Source organism: Merops nubicus, unplaced genomic scaffold (genome assembly GCF_000691845.1).
Source record: "Merops nubicus isolate BGI_N331 unplaced genomic scaffold, ASM69184v1 scaffold52410, whole genome shotgun sequence".
NCBI classification, from domain to species: Eukaryota; Metazoa; Chordata; class Aves; order Coraciiformes; family Meropidae; genus Merops; species Merops nubicus.
This window is the reverse complement of record NW_008583252.1, coordinates 25793-47812: the sequence shown is the minus strand read 5'-3', so window position 1 is coordinate 47812 and position 22020 is coordinate 25793. Positions and strand designations below refer to the sequence as shown.

Sequence of the window (22020 nt, the reverse complement as noted above, 5' to 3'; positions counted from 1 at the left end):
GGGGAAGGCTCGGCGGCACTCACCTCCCGGCTAGCATAAGCTCCTTCTCAGATGGTCGTGATCGAATTTTGGTGTAAATGTCCATCGTGAACAAAGTACTAGCACTGTTAAAAATGGAAGTCAGGGAGCTCATAAGGGAGGCCAACATGACCGACAACATCAGACCCCGCAGACCTGAAACGCAGAGAGAGGTGACCTGAGAGGAGCGCTGCGGGACGAGGCTCAGTACCTGGCACCACTCGCACCGTGTCTGAGCCCTTCCAGCAGCCAGCTGTGACTTGCTCTGCCCTAGCTATGTGCCAAAGCCTGCCTGACGTTCTGCAGTGCAAGCAGGGTGATGTCTGCTGAACTTTAGAAAAGCTATCTGCAGCCCTGATAGGGCAATTCTTGAACTTTTAGAACACAGGTGCTTCTTTTGTGAATGCTGTCTGATTAAATGCTGAAATGAAAAGAAAAAAATACTAAGCAGAACTTTCCCCATGTTATAAAAAATAATTTCTCTTGTTTGCAGGCAAGCGCTCACTTGCTTGTGGTATATTTGTAAACCAGTTGTTTGTCAAAAAGAAGTTTCTTTTACTGTTTGAAAATCACAGTAAGCCACTTTTCCAGATGGTATGATCTAGTCAACAGAGTATGCAGAAGTACTGTGGTATTTTACTAATACTATTTACAACAGATATCTGATGGGGAAGTACTAAGGATATCAGGGAAGTACCGTGGTCTGTTTATCATAATCTCTCTTTCTACCCTTATGAATCAGCTCTGTGGCTTTCTGCAGAAATTTAACTTCTAATATAGTTCTCTCCAGAGTCACGCCTTATTCTCTCACTGAACCTGTGTCCCATGGGACAATGTGCACAGAGAGTATTTTCTCCTCCCCCTCAGTGGTTTAGCAGAAGGATTACAGGTGTATGCCTCCACCTCAGAAATCCTGGCAGAGATGGTCTTTGATAAATCATTGGCAATGTGGGTGACTTTTTGCCTTCCCAGGAAGGGAGCTCAATTACCATTTCTTCACCCGGTATTTGCCAGCCGAGAACTGACATTGTCAGCATGCAGCTATTCTGCACCTACAGCTACAACTGGTAGACACTACTCCTTTCAATAATGGCATGCAGTTCTGGCAAGAATTTTTTAACTAAATCTGGGACTTGGGCTCCCTTTATCAGCTGTTTTCACAGCCTGGCAGCCTCACCTTTCCTAAAACAAACACAGAAATGAACAAATACAGACCGTGCCTTACCATTTGGCATAAGCTCTACTACCATCTTTGGATAAGCAATATTTGTACAGCCAACTGCAGTGCCACAGTACTGCTGGCAGACTTCAGGCACAACACAAGCCACCACATCTGAGGAGAGGATAATGAGACAGGATTAGACAAGGCCATATAAACAACAGATTGCTCACAAATTAGTAGAGCTTCTAAAATTTGTCTTTGTGTTGAACCACTGGACATGCTTGATATCATCCTTGGTCTGCTGGCAGGTAGGAAGGTGACTCTAAGCCTCTATCCTTCCATTCCTTTCTAAAAGAATGCTGAAAAGTGTTGCAGGTCAAAAAACCAACCAACCAACCAACAACCACAAAAACAAACAAACAAACAAACAAACAAATCAGCATTAGTCAGACCAGGACTGACCAGCACAAGGAGAGCAAGTAGAAGAACAAGCAGAAGAACACAGAGCCACCTCCCTCCAACCAGAACACCTCTCCTCTGGCTGCTGCTAAGCACACTGGTGGTCAGAGGGAAGGGAGACTGGCATCTCCCCTGCATTGCACTGGGGACTGTCCGTGGCCCAACAATACTACTGTGACACTGTTGAGCCTCCTCCTCTGATGGCCAGCTGTCCTGGACAGCACTTGCCACTCGTTCAGCCGGAGTGGGGCTGCAATAAACAGACAGCTGTTTGGGACACTGTGGAATTTCTCTCCCCTAAAACAGCAGTAGCATTAGCAGCAACCTGGGGTCAGGGAAAAGAGTAAGGTGTGTGGCCTCTTACAGTGTAGTTAGGTCTTGTGCACACATGTGCCTGGACAATTTGGATGACAAGATGACAATCTAACAGGTATTTTGGAAGGGATGGAGAACAGGAAATTGCGAGAGACTGGCAGTGAAAGACAGGAAGGTGAGAAGGAATTTGCATACCTGTATACAAAATTCGGCTGATCATTCCAGGCATCACTATAATAAACATGGGCAAGAGTTTCAGGTATCCACACATGATACAACCAGCCTTCACATGGGACATGTTCTTTCCAGAGAGACATCTTTGGACAATAACCTGTCAGTGAGACATGGCAAGCATGCATGAACCAAGAATAGCACTTCCATGAACACACCATGCCAGGTTCCAGATAGGAGGCACTTCTTAACCTCTGTGATGGTGAAAGAGCCTATTTAGTGATTCTGCCACTAGGAAAAATAAAAACTACATAAAAATCAAAAGATATATTTGAAATAAGTACAGAAAAATATCATTTATGCAGGGTATGTTTAAGAGGTAAGACTCTCACAAGATATACTAAATAGCAAAATAGATATACTAATAAGCAAAAAAATAATATTTACATGGGCAATAGATACAGTTAGATTGTGTTTTTTCATTTGTGTACAAGTTGTGAAGAATGTCTTTCTCACAATTCAGAATGCAGACAGATCACTTGCTAGAGACTGGACACATTCTCAAGTTGCAGCAGCACACTTTCCTCTACTCAAGTCAGTGTGATCTTTTGGGGAAACTGGATGGTAGGTTTTAGGGAGAAGGAAAGAGGCCTAAGAAGACTCCAAACTGAAACACTTGACATGTAAAGAACATCATCCTAAGACTATGCATGCAAAGATGAAAGCCACACAAATAAGAAACAAACTCAGGTTACTGAAAGGCGAATGACATCTAGATCCAGTCTAATGAGGATCATTTGATACATGGTTTCCTAAGCAAATGTTCACATTACAACCTCTCTGAGTTATATACACGGTCGCACGCAGAAAATGAGAAAGGAATTATACACAGGATCTGCTGGGCACAGTGTATAAGAAGAACTGAAAGATCACCCATTCCATTTTCTCACATGTGGGAGCAACCAAAAGCTGAACAGTCATTGACCACTCTTGGAATAAGTGCCATTTCTGTACCCCAGCTTTGAATCACAGCAGGGAGGACACCCCTAGATCACACCAGACTGCAGCGTTTTGTGTTTGGCCTTTCCACAGCACACAGCTTGCACATTACCTGATCCGTGCACCAGTACCACATGGCGAGGATGCTCAAGCCAAAGGTGAGGGCTGGCCAGGGCATATCTCCGGTGACCGCGTCCCGGAAGATGTGAAAGGAATCCTTCCGAGGAGTGTAGCATTCTGCACTGATTGTGGTATTCCCATAGGAGATATTGGATGGAATTGCTTCCATGTACTTCTGCATAAAAGCATCATACCCTCCTACTTCAGCAAATGCTGAAAAATAGAAAGTAAAGGTAACGGTGAAGCATTTAATACTGAAATCTCAAATCCAAAACTAGCATACAGCATTTTGTCAGTATTCGCACAGTCTAAGTACCAAGTGACCTTGCTTTTTAGTTTTCTACAGAGCTCACAAATGTTGGTTTAGGCTCCATTGTCTCAACATCTCTTACACGTGCCTTGCCAAGAAGTGAAATGAAGCTACATCCTTTCCACACACTGTTAACCTAGGGAGAACATAAGGCAGGGTCTTAGCTGGCTAGGTCAGTCTTGAGTTATGTCTGCTCTAACTGTGGTGGAATAATGGCATCTCAGTGAAAGACCGAGCCAGAGGAAAACCAAGCTCTGACTAACTAGAAGGATAAGAAAAGGACACTACATATTCATGGAATCTTACCACTGCTTCTTTCCTTCTTGTGACCCCTTCCTATTAATTCTGTTTAAGAGCATGATTTCTGTTTTAAAATGCACATGGTCTTCTGGACACAGACATTATCCCATTCATAGACATTCCGTTTGTATCTTTTGTCCAGCTGGCAATATTAATGACTTCCACAGATCAACTACAAATGCTAATCTGTTTTGGTTGTTTTAACACAAGCTAGCAGCTAGAAACAAGGAAAAAACATGCAACAGGATCAACAGCTCCTCACTTTGAATCACAAATGTTCATGCATTAGCATCTGAATATCTACAAAATTACAATCTTCTTAAAACAAGATACTCTCTGAACTTCTCAAGAGTATTATCATCACCTGCAGACAACTCCACTTTCACTTCATTAGCCATCACAAGCTCTGTTCAGTCACGGGATGCTGTGTATTACCTCATACATTCCCCTGTGCTTTGCAGGTGTGGTGGTCTCAATGACCAGAGGACTTGGCAATATGCCTGGTTTCTTCCCTGATAAATAAGGTGTATGAACTGAAATCTACTGGTTAAGATAACAGGGTTCCACACTATAGGATCTATTTCCTTAGCCATTGTGGGATTTGTAGTTGAACATTCCAATTTAATTAATCTGATTTACTTACCAAATCCCATAAGAATAAAGGATCCCACTACCATGATAAATGTTTGCAAAGTGTCCGTGTAAATCACAGCTGCAAGGCCACCTAATGGCAAAGAAAAGTCAAGACAAACAGACTACCCATGTGCAAATGCCACAGGGGAAACCCTTTTTTCTACTTTTCTCACCACCTCTCTCTTTCAGAGAAAGACCACTGTAAACAACTCCCCTTTCAGGTTTTCATTTCCCCCCTCTTACCCACCTTACCTCTTTTTTCTGGCTCCCCTAACTTTTCTGATTTATCACTGTGCTCTGCAAACTCACCTGTGATGGTATAAAGAGCAGTAATAGCAAGCAGGATAATTATGGCCAAATAAAGATTCAGCCCTATGGCCAACTGTATGAATACAGCTCCAGAGAAGATATCTGCCTACAAAAGAAAAATTGATAGATTAAGCAGTGTTTCAGTCCATGAAGATGGTACATCACGCATTCATGATGAGGGTACTGAAATACACAGCTTCCCCCTTACAGAACTACACACACCCCAAACAAACACATCAAAAAGAAAATAGAGGCCATTGTAGTACAACTGCCAGTCTCCCCTCAGTGCCGTGCTGCTTTCAGTACTAGAGTTGTAAGACTTTTCAAAGAATGTCCAAGCCTTTTTCTGTGCATCATTTTAGCTAGACACAGAGTCACCTTTCTACTCCCTGCTTACATATGGAGAGGCCTTAATAACACGACTTCAAGCTCAGGTTACACTCGCTGCTCTGTGCGGGGGTGGACTCTGTGACACCTCCAAGACACAGGGTAGTTCCTTTCATTGAATACTACTCTATAAATCCATTACTTTTTCTTTACTGCTTGTGTACGTGTGGTATAGCTAGTCTTGCTGGCTCAGGACAAATGGTAATTCAAGGCAAACATCTCTATTTTTTAAGCTCCTGTCAGAATAATTGACATCAGTTGGCTAACAGAAGAGACCTTTACCTCTTGCATAAGGAACTGTTCAGGTTTCACTCTGGGATTCTAATCACATTAAATCAGTTCCTGATTTAGAGAGAATTTTCATCAATGTTATTTATCCAAGTTTACAATCAGAATAATCCACAACTGGAATAATCCAGCCCAGTGCACTTGTAACGGGTTACTGTAAAACCTGTAAGTTCGTTACAGGTTTGCATCCATACCTCTCCTTGCTCCCAATTATTCAGTTCATGGGCTCCTCTCCAATCCCACCTGCATGCCTCCTTCCAGGATACCACATCACATCTGTGAGGGCTCTATACTGGGAGACTTCTCATTTAACAGTGCAAGTCCTAGTGGCACTCAGCAAGCTCAGGAGCTGCAAAATGCTGCAGGAGTTGCCTTTATGCAGGGCCTGAGAGAGCAAGCCAAGCACGGGGTGTGCCCTGGGGCAAAGCCTGTGCACAGGACACGGCCGGGCAGCTGCCAGGCTTGCTGCGGGAGCGAGAGGTTCCCCGGAGGGGGGCTGTAGGACAGCCAGAGCCTGGGAGCCCAGGGCAGGCACTTGCACTGCTCTTGTCCCGTGCTAGGCTGAGCTGAGGCAGGGCAGTGGGACTCTTAAGCTGTTATAAAGTCTGGCTAGCTGGGAGATGCCAGATGAAGAAATCCTCTTCATTCCAGAGACTGCAGGGCATGGTCTCACCCTTAGCTCACTCTGGAGAATGAAGAAGAGTATGGACTTCTGCAGCATGAGCCCCTCTGACCCTGCTGCCCTCACATGCAGAAAACAACAGTGAAGCAGAGTGTGAATCACAACAGAGGTCCCACTCCTGAAACTCTGCCTCTGGAGCAGCTTGAGCTTATTTCATTTCTTATGGGTTTTAGTCTGGAACTGGAAACCAGGCCTCCTAGCTTCTATCCCCAGTGGCTGTTAGACTATATCCTTTGCCTCTGCTCTCTATGGTAATATTTTTTTCTATTTTTTTCACACCACTGATCAGCTTATGTCCCCAATCTTTTATTGTTCTTGGCTTTCATTTAGCCTATATTTTATTAAATATTAATGGTCTTAAAATGACCCCCAGAAAGAAATGTATAGTTAATTATTTAGCATTCTGAGTAATATATCAGCCTCTTCAAATTATTTTTGCCTTCCGAGCTTACTGCTCTTCCCTCCCAATTAGATTATTGCCTTGCAGTATTTCCTTATTTCTTCATTTATAGTCTTTTATGGACACTATTTAATCTTTATCTTAACTCTGAATAGAGTAAATCTTTTCTTTACATTACAAGCTATCTCTCCAAAGCCCTGTACTGCTGGTGCAGGAACAACTGGGAGAGCAGACACCAACTGAGTGAGTCCAGCTGCGATGTTACTGTGGGAGTCAGGGCAGCAGTGGTACATTCACCCTCTACACCAGGCAGCCCTAAGAGGAGATTATCCTTCTCTCTCCTTTTCCCCCTCATAAGTCTATGCCCATACATTTACTACTGAAATTACAAACAATGAATGTAAGGAAAATGTTGTGATACATTTAGAAATTTCAGTATACAATTTCTGATCTCTTCAGAAGAATTCCCTTTTGTCTTGTCATAATTCAGTCAGTTACACTCCACCAGGACCTTATTTTCACCAGGCCATTTTCTTTGCCATAACGCCCAGTATCAGCAGCATTGGTGGCAAGCAAGCCCCTAAAAGCTGCTATGGGCATTACTCACAAAACACTGCACGCTTACGGAGCGTGGATATGTGAGGCACCTGTCCAACAGAAATCCTTTGGGCTCAAAGATCACGTGTGTTCTGATCCCATCCTTGCAGCATAGGCTTATCTGGCAAGGGGTTGATTAGGCACAAAACGAGGTAAGAAATGAACAAAAACTACACAGAAAATGTGCAGAAGAGAAATAGTAACGACCTTGTACAGAGGTGTGCAAAGGGAACCTGATCATCACAGGGTGGTGGGCACTGTGCCAGAAAGAGCATGCCAGGGCTTACATTTTATGTTGTCCATTGGAAAGCACCACAATAATTGTATTCTTAAGAACATTAGAAAATATATTAATACATCACAGAAGCAACATGTGAAATAACTACACCAGAAACAAGACACCATTTCTACCAGGATAAGAGGCACTAAGTAAGGCTGACAGTCAAACTGATTGGTGTGGCTGCCTGATAAGGGCAGGGCACAAACCCACCCTCCTGTGCCAAGTCTCAATAAGCCCTGAAGATCACAAGGGAGTGTTTGCAAAGGCAGCAGTCAAGGAAGTAAAATGCAAATCTCCAAGCCTGCTTGGATTATCAACACATGGATGTCTTTGGATATACAACGTGCATCTGGGAGGAGGGACCTGTGCTAGCTTCACACAGCATGCATATCTCAACACATCCTCTGACAGTACCTTAAACCTCCAAGGACTTTGACTGTTCTGCCTATTCTGAGTAAGATACAGCAAGTAAATCAGACCTGGGCAAATCCTGCCCTACCGAATGCAGCGATGTAAGACAACAGTGCAGAAGATGTGTTTGTATACTACAGAAATCTGAGACACATTTGTACATGAGACAGGCACTGTCAGAGTCGTTCTGGGCAGATGGGGGAAACAAGAAATGGTTAGAGGAACTTGTCACCAGATTTTTCCCCTGCAAGGCACAGAAATCCAGCTCATGGCAATTCCCCACACGCATTCAGAATAACTGACTGATGGGAAGCTGGGATGAGCCATTGCTGGAGTGGGGCCCAAGTAATCTGTTGCTGTATGGATCTGATGCTGTATGACTACTGCTCTGTTCTCTAATAAGACAGGAACACAAGGGCAGAAGAGGGTGTTTCAGCCTCATGACCACACTTGAAGGCTTAAATGGAGAACCTGTCTTGCCTGGAAGCAAGACACTCCAACAGGAACAGCGTGAAATCCCATGACCAGATCCTTAGGCCTGATACAGGGTGGAAGGAAAAGCCAGATAGTAAATTCAGGACCTATGTAACACCTTGATGGGCCCATTACAAATATGTGTTGCAGAATAGGCATGTGAGTCATCTGAGTGGAGGAGTTTCTCAGCTGCAAGAGCTGCCAGAACTCTGTGTCATACCTGGGATTTCTGATTATGGTAGTTAAGCACAATAGCAGCAAATTAACCAATCCTTTTGAAATATATGGAAATCCAGTGCTGAGGCCATCTCCACAGTACCAACCTGTTTAATTTATAACCTTTCTAAGGATCAGTTATCATGAAGATGTGAGAATGAGAGCAAAAGGCCAATCTTTTAGCTTAAATTGCACTATTATCACTCAGCTCCCATTCAGAGGGCAAAGAGTAATCTGCCATGGCAACTTCTGCAAAACAACAGGTTGAGGTATGCCTGAACTGTGGACTTCTTTAGAGGCTTGGTAGTTTCAAGATATATATAGAAAACACCAGGTCCCTTCACTACTACACAGCAATACAGCCACTTACTTAATAAACTTTTTCTTATCTAGATCATGCTTTTCCAAGAGATGTTGGACCAGGTGATCCTTAACGTGCCTTCCAACCTGGTATTCTATGATTCATTAACTTCATAGCACCTTAAACTTTATACTAACCACTTGTCCATTAAAAGAATCCCTGTCCTTCCCTCCTTTCACCTCAGCTGTTATAATTTCGCTCCTTTGCATTTCCCCACTCCCTTATTTTCTAATCCCTATTACTCTCTTTGTCTCCATCGCCCTCTTGCTCTTTTCCCTCATCCATGTTACCAATGACACATTCACCAGAGGGTCCTAAAATAGATAAATAAGAAATGCGAGGACAAAAATTCCTGCCACATGTTTTACAGGTCCCTAGGATAATAGACTGTAACACAAGTTTCCCTCCACCCTGACTTGTTCTAGAGACAAGCATAAGTAGAAGTAAACCTTAAAACCTAAAAAAGAGAGAAAGCACAAGCATCAGAGACATTGCCAGGAAGGAAAAAAACTGGGGTTGCAGAACAGATCTGGATACACAATCTCACTAGACAGAATAAAGAAAACAGTCTTATTTTTACAGTCCTTAACTCAACCAAGGGATTCAAATCAGAAGCAACGGACCAATTGTGTGAGCAATATTGTAAATGGGAGTTTCTTTTCTTCAGATGAATGTAGGATAGAAGAAATGCTGTAAAAGTTTTACTTACTGAGATCTTTGTGAAAATATACAGGATCAGAGAAAGGACTGACAGGTAGATCTGAATCCGTTTCCCACCAAAACGCTTCCTCAGATACTCTGGCATGGTCACCACCTGCAGGGGGGGTAGATAAGGTTTCACAGAACGGGGAACAGATACAAAGCAAACTGGAGGAAGCTTTTTGCTGCTCAGAGTGGAGCACAAAGGTAGGGGAGCTACAAATACAGTTGAAGGAAGAACAACGCCAAGAATCAAAGAACAAGGAGAGAGCACCAAGTACTTCTCAGTTCAAGTCTCAGAACAGAGAATCCTCACTTTTCAAATCTGGACAGACATCACATAGTACGGTTCTAGCAGGCTCAGATCTTGTGCCATTCATAATGGCCTTGCAGTATTCAGGACCTGACCCACAAACATGAACAGCAAAGAAAAGCATAACGTACTGGTTTGACTTACCCCAGCTTTGATGTAGATGGGTACAAACAGCCATCCTAGAACAACCACAAATATCAGAGCCTGTAGCCAAGACAAGATCAGCTGAATTATCCTCCTCTCTCTAGACAGCACTCCCAAAGATCATTTATCAGACTCAATAGCTGCTAGACACCATTGAAACTACATAAACCAGGGGTGGGGGTAAGGAACTGCTCTGTCCTTTGATTGACAGTTGAAAATTTGGGAAGGAAATCTTGGCCAAGAATTTTGTCAGGTATTATGCAGCCTGGATTTCACGCTAGATGCAGCACTAGCACTACCAGACTATCCTAGTCCTCTTCAGAGCTAGCCCAGAGAGCTTGGTTTAATGACAGTTAAATGGAACCAGACCCCAAGACTACTGCTTTGGGAAGTTATTGAGGAAGGTGAAGTCTGCCACCTGAGACCTGCTCACCAGCATCTTGATGCCAGAGCCACTAATGCTGGATACTTCCCCACTCGGAATCAGGTATGCTGCAATGGTAGGTTGCAACATCTGCAAATCTAGGCACTGAGGAGAACAGCACTTCTCTTGAGAATCTGCTCAAATACAGACATGCATCATTGCTTCTTCCTACACAACAGTTGCTATACACTGTGTATTGATATTAGTCCACAAAGAATATCTTGGGAGATGAAGTGTTAGGGGTGGATATGTTTGAAGAGGGATATAGGTCCTAGAGATTTAAGTATTATGAAACTTGAAGCAATGCTTGTTCTGTTTTGTTCTGCTTAGTTTCGGTACAGAGAGAAGGAAAATCAGGTTTGTTACAGGACTGGTGTAATCAGTTGAAGAAAGATGACATTAACCATTCTCATCTCTTAAGAGTTCATTTTAGCCTCTATCCTTCCCCTTCAATATTTATATTATATGGGTACTTGACTATTTACAGCAACCATCTACTTGCTAAAGGGAAAAGGCACATCTCTCAGGGTGCTGGGCTTCTTTCACTGTGCAGAATTAAATGCAAGTATTGACCTAGGTACACCCATTGAGTCCTTTGTGTCATGGTGTAATTCCTTCTATGAAGGTGAATTAAGCAAAAGGAAGGATTACTATCCACACCCACAGAGCCTAAGAATAGGAGGAAATGGACTGAATTAGCTCATGTGGATCTCCATGCTGTTGCAGCTAACATTACTCCTGGTACCCCAAGTAGTTAAAGTCAGCTTGGATATCTCTACCCCATACTACAACCACAAGCAAAACGCACACATAATTAGGGGAAGAAGAAAGTAAACAGGAAGATTTTTGGAATGCAAACTTTTGGTTGTGAATGGTGCCCAAAAGTTCTTATAGCCTGTGAAGAAAGCAAAGCCTCTTCAATAATTCCTACATAACAAAATACTGTAAATAATACTATGCATTACAAAACTGATAAATTCTTCCCAACATCCTGCAGTTTGAAACTGCTCTTCATAAATGCTTTAAAAGTAATCAAAAGAGAAGAGAAACCACCAATTTATTTGGTTCAAATGCTCTTTAAAAAGCATTATTCAACAGAAAAGGGTCACCTTCTCCCAGTGGTTTGGACAAGGACCAAGGAGGACAATCTAAATAGTAGATAACAGTGGCACATACTGGTTTGTACAGAAAACAAACTGCTGCCAAGCACAAACTTTGACAGTCCTAAGGCAACTTTATTTTGATTAACCTCTGCAGTTAATCCTGATGTCATAAATATGTTCACTTAAATGCATGCCACTTACATTCCATTCATATCCTCCGATGGCAATTCCTCCAGCTGCTGCTGTTCCTGCTATTCCCACAAAATGTCCACTGCCGATGTTACTGGCAAACAGAGAAGCACCAATCTGGAAACAGAAAGAACAGTATTTGGCTTTTAGGTCCTGTTCACAGTAACCTGAAAAAAGCGTGTTCATCTGGCCTTGTGAACTCATGCCCATCTACCATCAGCTGGTGATGATGAGAATGATTGGCAAAGAACTTTCTTGACAACTTTCAAAGCTCCCTCTTATTGTTCGCCCTCAAACCTGAGACTCCAGCCATCATATCTACAATGAGAACAAACAGGATGTTGCACAGATCTTCTTCCCAAACAGTTTATGACACCAATATAGACTTTAAAATATCTGCAGAACGTGACTTAACTTAGATTTGGGTGATATAAAAAAAAAAAAGGACTGTGATCTGTCTTGCTCAAGGAGGAGACAATAAGTGCATACCCAATGTCAAATTGGCACTCCCAATTCCATACTCCACAGCCTGGGGAACTAACTGTATCACTGGTGAAAGCTGTACAGACTTGCCACTTGGTTCACTTTTAGTGGAAAGATACATAGGGGAGAACATAGGAACCAATGAGCAGGGAGAGATTAAAAAGATGAAAGGTTTATGCTGGATTACAGACAGGCACAAGCTGCTCACCAAAGAAAGATTGTGCCAAAAGATCCGATTCTTATCAAATAGCTCAGAAAATATAAAAGATGAGGAGAAAAGATATGAGCTTCATTTCCTCAAAACGAAACCATTAAAGGCAGCAGAAATGCCTGATGATAATTCATGAGATCAGACACTGAAGGATGCAGGGTGAGAAATTGAGCATGAAAAAGAGGTGGGATTGAGTATTGCAGGCAGGAGACATGTGAGCTGGAGTAGTTCCAAAATGAAAAGAGGTGAGTGAATGTTTTTTTATGTGCTTTGAAAGCTACAAAGAAAAAAGGAAAAAAGGAAACAGGGTTAAAAATAAAAGCAAAGCATATTGGAAGCAGGCAAAAGAACCTCTGCTGACCAGCTTCTAACACTCTCTTTTGAGGTAGAACTCTTCTGCTGAAAGATCCCAAGGTGTTTAAAAATATGTCTTTAGACATACAAATACAGAGCCTGCACCCCACACATTCTCCTGATGTAGTCCTGAAGTACAAGTAGTTGGAATCTGTTTGGAGTCACCTTACAAAGGGGAGAAATATTCCTTGCTTGCAACTTCCTGGGAGGTTTTTAGGGCCCTAAAATGTATAAAATGGGAATAGTTACAACTTTCCAGGTCTGCAGTCTCTGTAGTGAGTTCTTTGACTAGCAGTAAAAATTGGCAATCTTTCTGAGAGCACATGTACGAATCCCTGAGATTCAGGAGGATAAAAGGGATTTCATCATAGAAACCCACCTCTGAAGATCAGATTTATTCTATATAGTTATGCCACAGCCAGAAATAGCAACCGTGCTCTTCAACTCACAATCCTGATCTCTAATCACAAGATAGATTTTCCTCCCTCATTTTTTATATGCAACATATAAATAAAGTTCATCAGAGGATTCCACTCTTTGTTTTCAAGCTTTCTTTTTTCTCCTTTCCTCACTTTGATCTCTTTATTTCTTCTAGTTTTTTTACAAATTGTTCCTTTGCCATGACAGGAAATGTAGGTCTCTAAGTTCACTCAGTTCTGGATGTCAAAAAAAAATTTTCACACATGTCTAGAAGACAGTTGTGCCCTACAGAAATGGAACCTGTTTGTCATATGACAGATATTTCTACAGAAATGATAGGTGTTACAACAAGCATTAGTTAATAAGCTAGAGAGATCATTGATAATATGGAAAACCTTTTCTTCTGCCCTCTTTGTGACAGCAACAGTGTTTTCCCAGCAATGATCATGAAGAAACAAATACCATTCATACAAAGCATAAGCACTGTTGTCCAGTGTTTTCCACAGAGATGAAAAATTAAACTGAAATCTAGGTTACTAGAAATACAATTGACAGAAAAGATTGACCACATTAATCTCTGATTTTATTTAATGTGTTTTCTCTTCTTCTGTTTCAAGAGCTTAAAATACACTGCAAGAAGATCCAAATAACTGAAGCAGCTAATGAAGAACTTTGAGAACTGAGAGCTGTAGTAAGCTTTGGTCAGTGCCTGAAAGCCCAGGACATACTACAGCATTCACTGACAGTGCTGTGTTCCCCACTTCACCCAGAGTACCACTGTACTGAAAGATAAATACAAACCCAAACCAAAGCAATGCAAAACTACCAACGTATTTAGAACCAGCACAAGGACAAAACAAGCTAAATGCAGACACCACCTTCACTTTCTGAAGTTTTTTCTCTGAATTGGGGAACATCCAGTGCAGCAGAACTGTAAGATCAACACATACTAATAATGGATGCAGTTTTAAAAATGTTTTCTATTGTTATGTGTACATAGAAAGGTAGATCATGGCTTCACAGCTGGGAAAATGCTTATTACCCTTAAAACTGCAGCACGGTTAAAGCAAGAGGAGTGTTTATCAAAGACACTTGGACCCTGTTAGCTGCTGATGCCAGAGGGGAAAGAGAAATTTCCCATCTGCCACAGCAGTACTCTAGGGATGAGGGAAGAAGGCAGATGGACTCTGGGCCCAAGTTGTCTTGCTGAAGAACTTACTGCTGTGGTATTTTTGTACTGAAAAGGCTGATTACTGGAGTTGCTTGATTTGCCAGTGGTAGATGCTGCAGTACACCTCTGCACGACCTAAAGAATGCTGGGCTGAAACAGGGGCATGACACAGGGGAACACTTTTCTAGAAATGTAAAGTGTTCTCAGTGAAGGTGTTAGTGAATTGATTTTATAAACAGATCTAGGAGGAAAAGTAAAGGAAGTTGATTGAAAGAAACAAAAGCTTGTAACAGGAAAAGAGAGGACAAACCACTAAACTAACCTGAGGCAAATGTGGAACATTAACTTTTTAAAAATCTTTTAAGAGGTCAGGTTTTAACAAGAGTAGTCTGTTCAGGAAAAGTACCACCACTCTGCAGACAGATGATGATCACTATGTTTTTTCCATGTTATTCATTAACTGTTTCACCTTGCTCCTTTCATTAACTTGAGGATGCACTGACATCCTGGTGCTTGCTGTTCCAGATCATATACAATGTACTCTGCAAATCAGTGACTGCTGCAGCCAACAGCATGCAGACTTTACAGGTGATGCCTTTTCTCCCTCCCAGGACCTGCTAATACATATCCTATGCCCCTAATGTCCACTTTCCTGTTTGAACGCGTTAGCTCATTATCAGACTCTTCCCCCAGTCCCCAGAATACCTCACCTGTGGCCTTTAGCTCCTTTACAGAGAACAGCAGAGACTCCCTCACATCGGCGTGAAGTCGTGAGCCTTGCCCCAAGCTACTGCTTCTCCCATGGGTCACCTGCAGAAGCTGCTTCTCAAACACCTCTTTCCTGGACAAATTTCTCATTCTCTTGTTTGAGAACTACCCCTTGACACCATTAATGCTTTTCTTTAACTCACAACTCTTCCCTCAAACATGTGAGTTTACCCTGATGGAAGGATATATTTTTTTCTGCCTGAGTTTTTTGGCATCACCCTCAGTCACTTTGGAAAAACTGTTACACTGCTCACAACAAAATAGTACTGCCACCTTTGCAAGGCTCTGAGACCTAAAGAAAGAAGTTTAGGTTCTTACTCTGCTTTCCCAATTACTCTGCAAATTCTAAGTATTGCACTCTTGCTGAATTAAACCACATATACACACTGTAATTCACTAAGTGAGAGAGATGAACATACAGTACACATCAAATAACAGGTCTCTGTCCTCCCACCAGCCCATCAGACATTGGAACAGCATGGTCACAGGCAGGCTGATCTGATACCTTTCCACCTTTGTTCTCTGAAACAGAAACAACACCTCCTGGCTGGCAGCAGAATTCTGATGGATTCTGCAGATATCTGTTCCACTGAAATTTTCCTTTTCTACCAGAGCTTTGATTTGATTACTTTATTATTCTTTTTACTCTGAAAATTACTGATTTCACACTATTTTTTTTCTGCACGGAAATTGCCAAAATAAGTTAATTTCTTATTTCACTTTACCTAAGAAGAAACACAAATCTTATTCATACCAGAGTTGTCTTTCCTGTCTCCTCACAGCAGTGCCAGAATCAGCAAGTGGGGAGAAGTCTGCAAATATGCAAAACTTAACTGGATGCAGAGATTTGAGAAATCCTGCCAGGGTCAGTTCTGATGGCCATAAAGATAAGCCATGCAGAACTGAAGAAAAAGCTGGGCTTTTTTTTACCTTAATTCTTATCTGTCTCAGAAAGATCAACACCTAAGTGACATCAAATGAGCTGAGTTACATTTCAGTTTAAGGTGTAGTATGCCCTTGATTCTACATTCACTAAATCTTTCTAACCATAGCTGGGCTTCAGATGCCCAGCAGATACTCTTTGTCCTATTAGCATTTATGCCTCAGGAACTGAGGTACATGAAGTAACCCATAATTTTGTGCAGACAGCTCTGTCTGCAAAACTAGAGAGCCTAAAGAACGAAATTCAAAAGCAGGAAAGCTTCAAAATTGAAGTTGTGTATGGTGTTTTGTTTTTTTTAAACTGTGCATGAAACCCTGATAATCCTCTGAGAGCAGCTGCTACCAAAGCTGACTGTTCTTCAGGAAAAGATACTTCATTTCCTACAATGGCAGAAAGAATTTGGCTGAACCTAGCTCCTACATCTAACAAAAAAAGCTGAAGTTAAGTTTGTAAGGCCCACTGTTACAAAGCTGTCACTTTCCTGAGCTTCTCTGTGTCTTTTAGGAAAAAGCAGAGTGGGTTATGAGTCTTCAAAGAGCCATATGTGTCTTTCCTGAAGACATTTCCTTAAAGCCCAAGAGACTAAAACCAGTTACTTGAAGATTCTTCTCTTAGTTTCTGTAAAAAGACTGTGGAAAGGGCACAGCACTTCATACCATCAGGTTTAACTAACAGCAGATTTCAATTTCTGGCAGTCAGTGAGATCTTAATTAAACACCTCGATCCATAATTAACTACTGAAACTACTGAGTTGGCTCATCCACGGCACAAGGGCAGTGATTCCAGTGAACTAACACAGAAGGGACCTATTACCTCAGCAAAACACCCAGGAAAGACTAACACCGTGGGCTTGGGTCTACAAAATACTAAGCAACCTTTGTGGATTCTGCTGGAGCCAACAATCAGAGCTGAAGCTGGACAGATTTGGAACATGATCACTTGCTGCTACTTTGTACATAGAGAAATGGAATCATCATCAGCAAAGTGACTGACAGTCAAACCTGCAACATCCGTATCAGAAGTGGGACTAACCTCCAGCCCTCGATTATCAGGGTCTTTTCTAGTCTATTATAGCATCATATAATTTGATATGAACAGAATCCCTTTCCTAGTCTTGTCAGCAAAAGATCCTAATACATTCCCAACTCTCTTTCCCCTGTGAGGTCAGAATAGCCTGTAGAGCATAGAACACAGCACAACACTGAAAAATACAATTACTTTAAGGGGATTATGTTCATAACAAGTTTGGGAAAGGAATATTTTTAATTTTTTTTTCTCTGTTTCACAAAACAATTACATGGAAATTTTCATTATCCTGAAATGTCAGGGAAGAAATCTGATAAATAAGAGCCCACTTATGAACCAATGTCCCTCACCCTGTCTTGCACCTACAGCCTGTAGAAATGCATCTGGGCTTTCCAGAACCATGCCAGGTTAGTCCTGACATGGCACAAAAGAAAAGTCAAAGCACAGAAGTGCAAAAATACACAGAGCATTAGCTCACATTTTTGAGTGAACTTTCTATACTTTCATTGGTTTCCTAGTCACTTCAGCCCACTTTGCACTGGGTGATGGACATCCCATCTGCCTGCTAAACTGTGGGAATAGGTGTTTTGGAATCTCTTTCTATCCAAGGCAAGCTTTTCAAGGTGGTGCTGCTGACATAGTATTTATTTTGTGATTTAAGTGCTTGCTCTTTGTTTATTTTGAGTGATAACAGGAAGAATAGCAAGAAGGGTTTATTTTTATGGTGCAGAAAGACACTTCTAGCATTCCAAAGTGAAGGATTGATGGGGTGGTCTAGGTAGGACTCAACTAATGACTAGCACTTCATCCATGCTAAGCTCACAGACTTCAGGCAGGAGAAAGAGGATCCAAGCAGCAACCACTTCACTGTGTGATCATCTCTTTTGTCTTCCTACTGGAGGAAGGGAGCTTGCTGAAGCTGTTGGATTTGTATTGGCAGAGAACTCAGCATTAGATTATCTTCCCTGAGTTTTAGGGGAATCATTAGGAGTTCTCAGTGTCACTACAGCGAGACAGAAGCTTTTTATGGCAAGTCTTTCCTGCCTTGCTTCTTCCACCTTCATTTATGTCTGCACAGAAGGGTATTCATATGCACCGTTGACAGGCATAAAGAATTGCACAAGGTTAGAATCAGCCAACTGATTAAAGTGACAGTTAAGCAGAGGAATCTGTCTGAGTTCTTTCCCTCCACCTAGAATTATGGGATTTATCTTAAAATAACTTGGAAACTTTCTCTTTCCTCAGTCTTCCAGTGGAGCTTGAATTTTTTAGATCTACAATACCAAATTAGGAAACCTTTACTGTCATTAGCCTTTAATCTTTTTATGTCGTTAAAGAGGCAGTCTCAATCTCTTCTAAAGGCAGACAGCACAAGAAGACTGAATGATATGCAGGTATTTCTGCAGCCTACTTTAAGAACATTCCTAAGTTTTTAGACAACAATTTAATCTCACTCTCCTTGATCCTGTAACTGAATCCATGTGGGTGGAATCTTGAATTAAAAGTCTTAATGAACTGCAAAAGCATTTTTGGAGACTGAATGCAAGACAAGGAATGTTGAGGATTTCCACTGAAGTACATGGAAGCACGTGCAACACAAGTAATACAGAAAATGCAGGTTTGTCTATGTTTTCTGCTTTTCCAAAAAGTCACACTAAACAAACTGCATGGTCTAGAAGAAATAGTTGTTTCCAATGTCATTTGTACCAGAGGCCAGCTGGATGATGGGAACATATTTTGTGTCTATGACTCCTTTTCTCCACCTTGGAAGAGAATACAAATCCAGACAGCACAAACAATGCAAGTCACAGATGATCTTTAAATAAATTTAAACTATATTATACCAATAACTAATCAGAATATTTCCAGGATTTTTTCCTTGTACAGACCAGAACCTGTTACCAAAAATGGAGCCAATAGAGCAATAAGAGAAAAAATGTCAGTAATTCTTGTCTGTGATAACCTCAAAATGAGCCAGCTTCCTGGAGTACAGTAAAAGTAATACACTCAAAATATGAAAAAGTTTTAAAGTGGGCTGAAAGGCAAAGCACTGGATTTGTCAACACTGACATTACCAATGTGTCTAGGTTCAGATGAGTTGGTCACATAATCAAGACAGCTCAGAGCTCAACACAGACAACTTCCCCAAAACTTTTGCCTCCTCATCAGTTAGCTTTTGTTGTGCAGTTTACTCTGTGTCATCACGGCTAGAGAAAGAGTTTTAAGTGCATCTACATGACATAGCCATCAAAGTCTCAGCCGTGTTGTAGACCTACTTATTATTTAAGGACCAGACTTAGTCATATGGGGGAGGCTTCACATACACACACGTGTATTTGCTACACACACACAACACATAGCACTCACCGGCCACCAGACCATGCTTCGTCCAGCCAGGAAAAATCCACCTACTGTCCCTCGGTTGGTTGAGTACATAGCCTGGGGAAAGAAAAAAAGGAAAGAAAGAAAGATGGAAGAATATTTTAAGTATAAAAGGCAAGCTACACACAGACTAAGAACAAACGGCTAGAAGGAAAAGATAAAATATATGGGGAGGGTAAAATGGAAGAAACAAACAGAGAAGCTAAAAAAAACAAGCTGAAGAAAGATGAAGAAAATCCAACAACCGAACAAGGATTCTCGAGTCTAGGTCTACATTAACTAGTCAAGCTTCATTGCTTCACCTTTCATTACAGTGCAAAACAATAAAATTAAATTTAACCCAAAAAATAGTCACTCAGATCAAAGTTCACACAAACATTTCATCAGGGGCACAATGCCTCTGATTTCAGGCATCAAAAAGGACTGTAAGCTGCAGGTTCATTAACAGAAAGGTTTTTTACTCAACACTATCCAGACCCAACAGATATCTAGAGACTTATTTTCTTGTTATGGTGTCAGCATTATACACGCATCTCTCTGAAGTTCAGAAAAAGAAGCCAACTAAAATTTCCTTTTCACATACTCATTTTGTATTTGTCAAGGGATGGGCTTTAGAGGGAAGTTTCATCCAGTTTTTGTAAATGACCCTGATGCAAATATTGGATTCCCATTGTCTCCTCTCATGGACTTTGAACAGACAACTAAAGAAAGAAAACTTGGGAAAACTATCCAGAACTTTTCTTCTGATGCAGAACAGAGGAAGTAAATGCAATAGGTTTACATTTAACTACACACAGCAACTGAGGAAGTATTTGTCCAATAAAGAGGACATTGTTGCTGAGAAGAAACAGTTCCAGGAATTACTCAGCACACAATTGCCTGACAAGCCACAGATCAGCCCTCTTTTGTCTCACACCTTTAATACAAAGCGACAGCGAGACTTCCGTGGCAACGACCCAGATCCCTCCCTCAAGACAACAAGGTGTTCAGGTACACTGGAGGTTTCAGATTTTTTGCTACTTATTTGCCATCTACTACTATGATGAAGAGGTAAAGGCTGTGTCCATCTTGTGTTAAATTTTTGGTGCCCTTCAAAACTCTGCCAGCTGCTAGAAAGGGAAGTTTGTTTTGCAGCTGAGCTCTCTATGCTGTGAAAGGGAGCCCTGGGATGCTCCCGGCAAGCAGAGCGTTGCTGAGGGACAATGCCTCCTCTCCACCTGGTCAGGTGTACAGGTGATCAAGAGAGCTTGCCCCAAGGAAACCAACATTTAGTGACATTCCACTATTTACAGCTTCGTAGCTCACAGCATTGGCCTGTTATCTTCAAACACTTCAGCATGAGCTTACAGCGATAGGACAGTATCTGCCTTTCCCCATCAGCTGTGAAAGCACCGTGCTTTGTTTTCAATTAGGCACTGTGGCATCCCTTGCTGTCCTCAGCACACCAGCACTGCGGGGTAAGGGCAGGAGGCTCTGCTGTGCTTACAGCATGAACAGAAAGTCACTGCCATCATTTGTCACCCCTGAAACTGTTCCCTCATCACCATTTCAATGGCACTTCATGCTGCACTCAAGGTCTTGCTGGCAAAAAAGGCCACAATAAAGCTACCTTCAAACGGCTCCTACAATCCTGACCCATCTCACCCCTTTGCTGAGTGACCTGCAGTCCCCAGACTGTCACACAGTCAGAGCTGGAGTTTTACTGTTAAGCCACCATACTGCCCTCCCCACACATTGACTTCACCTTCTTGTTGCTCCCTGCAACTCCCTCTTCTCACTGTTTCCTATGGCATCACCTCACAGCACCAATTCTCACTGCAGTCCCTGTGCTCTGCAGTGCTAAACCCCATCTATTCACATCTACTCTGCTTTCTAACTGGGACTTGAGCTGGCCTGACCTTTAGTGATCAGATCTCTCAGCTCCTTCCCCACATAAACCTCATTACTACACCTTCCCCACTAGTTCCATTCATCCACCTAAATGGCTGCCTTCCCAGGTCACCATCCCCTCTCCAGTAAATACCCACATTTTCCTCATGATGCACTTATTAACTATCTCAGTTAAGCACCAAACTCTTTACAAAGTTATACGTTTTCACTTACTGAGCCATTTTCCCAAGACCCAATACAGTACCTGCTCATTAAGTAAAAACAAACTAAAATAAAATCCCAACCTACCCATAGTCCCACTGCCAGGACTACCAAAAAATAGATGACGATAACAGAGATGTCTGCAGCATTGTTGATCCTTATGTTGGTTTCCATCCTGGCTGCTTCTCTGCCTCTCTTCTTTCTCTCCTTACGTGCTTCTTGCAGAGTTCAGGTTAATGATAAACTGCTGTCATTCCCTACGTCTTATATAATATATAACTTCAGATTCACTTGTCTCCCATGGGACACAAGTTGAAGCTGTTGCTTTTCCTCGGGCAACAATTCCTTCCCAAATATTGCTCCTCTGTCACAGCTGCTGCAGAGTTCAATCCCCCTGCCAAAGGTGC

At 41.9% G+C, this 22020-nt stretch overlaps 1 protein-coding gene across 1 annotated transcript; it reads right to left on the bottom strand.

Annotated features, from left to right (window-relative positions):
- Nucleotides 1-19: 19 nt before the first annotated feature.
- LOC103772572 (sodium/glucose cotransporter 1-like) lies at nt 20-21787 on the bottom strand. The gene is made up of 11 exons (XM_008939910.1): nt 21701-21787; nt 19508-19579; nt 11777-11881; nt 10049-10108; nt 9602-9706; nt 4797-4902; nt 4498-4578; nt 3237-3457; nt 2150-2285; nt 1244-1351; nt 20-174 (listed from the first exon to the last, which is right to left on the bottom strand). The coding sequence occupies exons 1-11, from the start codon at nt 21785-21787 to the stop codon at nt 20-22; spliced, it is 1236 nt and encodes a 411-aa protein (XP_008938158.1).
- Between the last annotated feature and the right edge of the window lie 233 nt (nt 21788-22020).

Excerpts from the sequence above, each read along its gene's own strand:
- LOC103772572 (XM_008939910.1), bottom strand. The coding sequence starts at position 21,787 with ATGGAAACCAACATAAGGATCAACAATGCTGCAGACATCTCTGTTATC. Across the intron at positions 11,882-19,507 it reads GAAGCATGGTCTGGTGGCCG|ATTGGTGCTTCTCTGTTTGC; the intron begins GTGAGTGCTATG and ends TTCTGTTTCCAG. Across the intron at positions 1,352-2,149 it reads CAGCCGAATTTTGTATACAG|ATGTGGTGGCTTGTGTTGTG; the intron begins GTATGCAAATTC and ends TCCTCTCCTCAG.